Below are 7,429 nucleotides of genomic sequence, written 5' to 3'. Positions count from 1 at the left end.
TGTGTGTGTGTGTGTGTGTGTGTGAGTGCGTGTGCGCATGTGTGTTCTTAGGGTAATCAAATCTATCAGTATGATTTTTTTGTCTGTGTGTGTGTGTCATCAATTTTAAATTGTAGGCTCTCTTAACTTACATCCAGGGGGTTGTAGACATGCTTGTGTATAAAGCAGACCATGAGTTTGACTCTGATGTCTACGGGCACTTCGTCTGGGACTATCACTTCCAAGACTTCTCCTGAGGGTTTACAGTAAGAAGACAAAATCAAAACAACTCAGACAAAGACGGCCTATCACAGAGTCCAAGAAGATGCAGCAAAAAAGAGAGGGAACTACAAATGCGGAGAGAATAGGCTGAAAGTAGGTTGATAGTAAAGATAGACGGAAAATATAAAGTACTTTATTGATGCTGAGGGAAATTACCATGCTGACATACATCTCATTTACACAGCATACACATCAGATAAATCAGGAAAATGGGGGTTCTGAGATAGTGAGATAAATATATGCAGTAGTAGAGAGCCCTGGTGCGCCTGGGGGCTTTGCTAAAATCACTGCCAGATGACAAACCTGGGCAGACAGTTCAAGCAAACATCAGGTATTTTAATTGACTGGGGATAGACTAGGACAGTGTAAGAGATTCCTGTGTAATACATGAGACTATGCTTTTGCTTACCTGTCCCTCTCTCTATGAAAATCATGCTTATAAAGCCATTTTCCGGTTCTATAATTTACAACAGAGCATAAAATATGCATGGTTCATAAAATAATTTTAAGATATCACAAAATATCATATTTCCCCTTAAGTTAGCCTGTAATATCACCATCTTCAGAAAAAAAATGGTTCTTGAGTCACTGCAGATGTGAAGTCCAGAAAAGACAAAGTCTAGTGAAACAAAATTCAGTCAGATAGAACCTCATTAATGAATTGAGCTCTAAATTCACCACAATCATCCTTTCTACATACCCAGTGGTTCTTCCTTTTCATCCGTCTCCTTGTCCTTGTCTTTCTCCTGGCCCTCCTCCTCCTCCTCTTTCTCCACCTTTTCTTCCTCCTGCTCCCCCGTGTCCGCATTCGTCTCCTCTCTCTTCAGCTCAATCCCACAAAACTTCACCAATGCCTGCAGATCAACGCACATCCTTACATCAACACATGCATGCATGAAGCCATTTTCACTCATAGCCATAACAGTCATAACAACATAGCATGATTGGAGCCTGCACATTCAGGTGTCTGAGCTGACAGATGGACAAAAATAACACAGACAAAAAAAGTTGAACCAGGATTTGCTTCCACTTGATAAGGAAGATCATTGCCCAAATATCCACATTTGAAATATTACTTGAAAGATGAAAAAATGGGATGTTTTTGGAGTTTTGCTTCTTTCCTCTTTGCATATTCTTCTTCAAAATCACACATGCAACAAATGTTATGTAAAACAGTGTAGCTGCACATTGAAGTGCCTGACCTGAGAGCAGGACAAAAATAGCACAGACAAAAAAAGTTGAATCAGGATTTGCTTTCACTTGATAAGGAAGATCACTGCCCAAATATGGACATTTTACATTTTTTTTAGGTTTTTGCTTCTTTCCTCTTTGCATCTTCCTCTTCACAATCACACATGCAGATACTTTACTGTAGAATAGTGTACCTAAATACACACATCATTTACCTCACATGCTCTCACAGTTAATTATTCCAATAACATTACAAAATCCAACAGCATTAATATTCGATGTTGGGGAGGGGCAGCCATTAAAACAAATGGCTGTTACCAATATGTAAATAATTTATTATGACCTGCCTGTGCACTCAGAGAGAGCATGCCTTTTCCGCATCCCATTTCTCTACTAGTCCCTGACCCAGTTTTCCAGTCAGCCTCTAGCGAGATGACTTACAGCACAACGAAAAAAATGCTTATAATAAAAAGAGGAAATAACATGGCATGGCACAAAAGGACAAATCAATGATCCCTTTCTTTCTTCCTNAAACGTTAAACTTCGGCTTTTTTCACACACCTCAGCTGGCAGGTGCGTCGGAGATGGCACCATGGGTCACTCAGCAATAGTTTAAAGAAACTCCCGCACACATCTTTGCCTGATGAAGGTCTAGTACCGAAACGTTGTTTATTAAAGAAAGAACAGCGAAATGGTCAGTGTGCGGGAGTTTCTTTAAGCTATTGCTTCCTAAAACACCACGCACAAGCACACATCCCTCATCCCTGTACCGACCTGCACTGCCTTCATGTGCTGGAAGTGTAGATTTCACACACACATGCTCACGCTCACGCACACGCACACACACACGCACACACAAACACGCCTCATTCTTGTACTGACCTGCAGTGCCTTTGTGTGCTGGTGGTTGGCGATGTAGAGTTCGGCGGCCATGTTGACACACTCGTGGGTGACCAACACACACACACACACATCTCTGTACTGACCTGCAGTGCCTTCATGTGCTGGTGGTTGGCGATGTAGAGTTCGGCGGCCATGTTGACACACTCGTGGGTGACCAACACACACACACACACACACACACACATCTCTCTACTGACCTGCAGTGCCTTCATGTGCTGGTGGTTGGCGATGTAGAGTTCAGCGGCCATGTTGACACACTCGTGGGTGACCAACACACACACACACACACATCTCTCTACTGACCTGCAGTGCCTTCGTGTGCTGGTGGTTGGCGATGTAGAGTTCGGCGGCCATGTTGACACACTCGTGGGTGACCAACACACACACACACAAACATCTCTCTACTGACCTGCAGTGCCTTCATGTGCTGGTGGTTGGCGATGTAGAGTTCGGCGGCCATGTTGACACACTCGTGGGTGACCAACACACACACACACACACATCTCTCTACTGACCTGCAGTGCCTTTGTGTGCTGGTGGTTGGCGATGTAGAGTTCGGCGGCCATGTTGACACACTCGTGGGTGACCAACACACACACACACACATCTCTCTACTGACCTGCAGTGCCTTCGTGTGCTGGTGGTTGGCGATGTAGAGTTCGGCGGCCATGTTGACACACTCGTGGGTGACCAACACACACACACACACATCTCTGTACTGACCTGCAGTGCCTTCATGTGCTGGTGGTTGGCGATGTAGAGTTCGGCGGCCATGTTGACACACTCGTGGGTGACCAACACACACACACACACATCTCTGTACTGACCTGCAGTGCCTTCATGTGCTGGTGGTTGGCGATGTAGAGTTCGGCGGCCATGTTGACACACTCGTGGGTGACCAACACACACACACACACACATCTCTCTACTGACCTGCAGTGCCTTCATGTGCTGGTGGTTGGCGATGTAGAGTTCGGCGGCCATGTTGACACACTCGTGGGTGACCAGCTCGGGGTGGCGCTTCAGGGCCTCCTCCATGACCCCAATGGCAGACAGCAGCTCACTGCTCTCATAGTAGCTCCTGCACACGGGTTATTGACTATTATTATATTATCACATTATTAATGACCAGTTTATGAATCTGTATATGTCTTCTTCTTATTTATGGAAATATTCTACATCTAGTATGAAAAATATTATACATCCAATATGATATTAACCCAGTGTGATTGTGCAGTGCAAGCTCTCACTTGACCACACTTCTGCCCAGTATGCACATGTGTAATGTAGTGTAGTGCAGTGTAAGCAGTGTAGTGCAGTGCAGTGTAGTGCAGTGTAGTGCAGCGTAGTTTAGTGTAGTGTAGTGCAGTTCAGTGTAGAGTAGTGTAGTGAAGCGCAGTTCAGAGTAGTGTAGTGAAGTGTAGCGAAGTGTAGAAAAGTACAATTCAGTGTAGTGTCGTGTCGTGTTGTGCAGTGCAGTGTAGTATAGTGCAGTGTAGTGCAATGTAGTGTAGTGCAGTGCAGTGTAGTGAAGTGTAGTGCAGTGCAGTGCAGTGTAGTGTAGTGTAGCGCAGTGCAGAGCAAGCCCCCTTACTTGGCCATGTCGCGTGAGAGCTGCATGAAGTGCTCTCCGTCCTGGGGAGGCAGCAGGTTGAGGATGCGGCGGTAGCCGTCCATGGCCTGCTTGTGCTCGCCCACCTGCTCGTACAGGCTGGAGCGCTCCCACAGGAAGCGCACGTTGGTGGGCTCATGCTGCACCGCTAAATGGGGGGGGGCAGGATCAAAGGGAAATTGGCAACAGGAGGACCGAAAGGAAATTTAATAATGCTAGAACTAAGGACAAGAAAGAGGCTCGAAGGTAACACATTAAGATAAACATGACGTGCACGTTGGTTGGGTCATGCTGCACAGCTAAATTGTCACGAGTCCTCATCACGCCTGACTGACCTTTGGAGTAGCAGATAATGTCATGCTGGCAAACAGGTGGTACCTCATCATAAATTCTCTCGTCAACTTTCTCAGTCATTACCCTAAAAAATGACACAACCACCCCGTTGGTGTGTAGGTGTGTGTATGCGTCTTTGTGATTGTCTGTGTCCTTGTCTTGGTGTTACATGTTGTTTCTTTGGTTTTCTGTGTGTGTTGCATGTTGTGTGGGTTTTTTTGGTGGTGGATTTGGGTGGGGTTGGGTGGGTGGGCTGAGGGCTTTGTGTTGATGGCGTTATTGTACATGCATTGTTCCATTTACTTTGTTGTTTAATAAAAAAAAAAATGTTCACAAAAAAATGCCACGACCAGTAGAGTTATCATTGGGCCTCATATCACACTGACCTTTGGAGTAGCAGATGATGGCCTGCTTGATGTTGTCCTGCTCCAGGGACATGTCGGCCAGCTTGACCCACTCCTCGCAGTCCCTGGGGTTGAGGTGGGCGGCGATCAGCCCGAACTGCAGGGCCTTCTCCATGTCCCCCTGGTCCTCGTAGATCATGGCCAGCGTGGAGAAGGGCTCATAGGCCAGGGGCGCTGCAGGCCCACAGATGAGATGAGAGGGGAGAGAGTGGTGAGTGATGATTAGGGGTCGACCGATACAGGTTTTTTAATGGCTGATGCGATACCGATTTTTTTTTTCCATCACCCTTGGCCGATACCAGATTTCCGATATTTGGGGCCGACATGGGTTTAAAAAAAAAAGGATAAAAAATGACAAATATTCCAGGTCTCAAGTTAAAAATAAATATTCCTTTAACATTATCAAATTGAGGTAGAACTTGCAACATTTAAACACCCACTCTAACAATCAAGTAATGTCTAACAATCAAGTAATAAAAAAATTAAGTGTCTTGGTGCTTTAAAAAAAAACAGAATGACATAAAATAATAAATATTGCGTATCGGCCAAAACCACATATACGATACACTTAAAAAATGCAAATATCGGCCCGATACCGATACCGATATATATATCGGTCTATCCTTAGTGATGATGCTCCAAGATGAGAGGTAAAAGTCATTATTGCCGTATGGATGGTCAGTGAATTGGGTGACCAAATTGGGTGACCAAACTTGGGTGAAATGAATAAGGCGACCAGAGCGAATTCCAGACGTTACTTTACAAGTTGATTCCTTTCTGAACTATGACAACCGATTGGAATGCAAATGTATTTGAACGTCCCAGGTTGACAAGTCAGAGCCAATCATCTCGGTTGGTTCCCTCAACTGTATTAGATTCAAGGCCACAAGTGACAGAACCTTCCATGTTGTTGCCCCATTCCTTTGGAATAAAGCACCCAACCACATTCAAAATACCCCTGGTTACTGGCCATGTTAGTAATTTTAAGCCCAAGGCACCAGCAAAAACGCCTGCTGAATGCCTGAGCCCTTTTTGGGAAAAGGTGCCCTCGGCCTATTTAAACCTAAATATCTCAACCTCCTAACCACATAAAAAATTAAGTTGCATTAAAAGCTAGGAACCTCAGTTTGCATTAGAATGTGTTCAGCTCTAACATACCCACACTTTAATTAAATAAAAAAAAGCTAAAACCTCGAGAGCATAAACGCAGCGTGCATGCAGCTCTAGGCGCCAAAGGTAAAACAGCGTATATACGCAACATCAGGCTAAAATGGGTTAAACAACACCTCCAAACACATCTCTTCTTAGAGGCCGTTGGCTGCTAGTTTCCACAAGAACACACACCTGTATACCCACACACACCTACACAGACACCATGTTAATGTGACCTTGGGTGTTTTGAAAAGCGCTATATAAAACGAAAGTATTACTATCTATTACTATTATTATAATTACCTTGCCGAATAATCTCCATGCACATGAGGATGGCGTCCTCCTTGTCCCCGCGGGCGTAGCGGATGTTGGCCTCTCCCATGAGCCCCCTCAGGGCCCGGGGCAGCTTGCTGCGGGTACGCTTCTCCTGTGCCAGAGATGTTACCAGAGATATTCTATAGAGATATGCCAACATAATAGTCCTTAGGTCTGCTTGCTGCGGGTACGCTTCTCCTGTGCCAGAGATGTTACAGTGAGTGCATCTTAATATGGGACCTTGCCTCCTCCACTCGCTTCTCGTCATGATGACATCACTGACAACAGCATTATATTTCAATATCTTGCAAAAGCTCAATTGTAGAGTCTTTTTCTCGTTTGCAATTGTTAAAGTGAATGAAAAACAGTCCCTCAAAAGTTGTTGTGGCTAGGCTGACAGCTGGGAAACTTTATCGTTTTCTCCACGGAGGAGGGGCCAGGAGGCGGGCCGAGGAGACAAGCGCAAGTGGGGGAGGCAAGGTCACATATTAAGACGCACTCAGTATGTCAAGTCATCGGTGCCGGAAAGGGAAATGCAGTGGTGCATTCGCCTCCCCACTTATGGGCTCCCTATATGAGGCTGTCAACTTTCACTGCAGACAAATGAATGGAATGCAGCAGCAATAAGAAATAAAATAAAAATCGATAAAAAAAAAAATGCACCACCACTTTAAAACTCGTTCCGGCACCCTTGTGTCAAGTTTATGCTTTTAAAGAAAATGGCTTTCCTCAGACCGTTACAGACCATATAAATAATGCACATTTACTTCTATCAGCAGCCGAATATACTGCCGCATCAAGTCAGGCAGGGGTGCCACTGCCACTCAAATATCATTATAGGGTCATTTCACGTGAAATCAGACACTTTGGGACCCGACCGACCCGGATTTCGATCATACTTGGTGTGCCTTTTCAGTAGCAAGGTAGCACCCCAGAACTGCATTGGTTTGAATCTGACACTAATATTAAGGGAGAAACAGACTAGGAAAGGTTCACATGTGAGGGTAGGACACTATACATTCAGCCTTGAATATATCAGTCAGTGTTAGTCACAAAAAGATGCCTGTGGTGTTGTTTGAAAGCTCTTTTCTGGCTCTACATATTACACAATCACCTTGGAATACAACTACTCTCAGAATATGAATTATGATTAATTGAAAAATTAAAAATTGAATATCTAAAAAACCTATATTTTAAAATGGCCAGTTCCTTGTCCAAACGTAGCCGGCAATGTCATGAGCAGCACCTAAAATGCTGG

General features: G+C 44.7%; 1 protein-coding gene across 1 annotated transcript in view; it reads right to left on the bottom strand.

The window, feature by feature from the left end:
• The window catches only part of gtf3c3 (general transcription factor IIIC, polypeptide 3), a 19,074-nt gene extending 12,106 nt beyond the window's left edge, over positions 1–6,968 (bottom strand). The window contains exons 1-7 of the mRNA XM_063211896.1: positions 6,939–6,968; positions 6,160–6,283; positions 4,687–4,878; positions 3,950–4,115; positions 3,289–3,436; positions 962–1,115; positions 132–232 (exon numbers count right to left, since the gene is read on the bottom strand). Of these exons, the coding sequence (XP_063067966.1) occupies positions 132–232; positions 962–1,115; positions 3,289–3,436; positions 3,950–4,115; positions 4,687–4,878; positions 6,160–6,283; positions 6,939–6,968 (915 nt within the window). The remainder of the gene's footprint in view (positions 1–131; positions 233–961; positions 1,116–3,288; positions 3,437–3,949; positions 4,116–4,686; positions 4,879–6,159; positions 6,284–6,938) is intronic.
• Positions 6,969–7,429: the final 461 nt, after the last annotated feature.

The sequence above is a fragment of the Engraulis encrasicolus genome, chromosome 12, assembly GCF_034702125.1.
Source record: "Engraulis encrasicolus isolate BLACKSEA-1 chromosome 12, IST_EnEncr_1.0, whole genome shotgun sequence".
Classification (NCBI taxonomy): Eukaryota; Metazoa; Chordata; class Actinopteri; order Clupeiformes; family Engraulidae; genus Engraulis; species Engraulis encrasicolus.
This window is presented reverse-complemented; position numbering and strand designations above follow the sequence as displayed.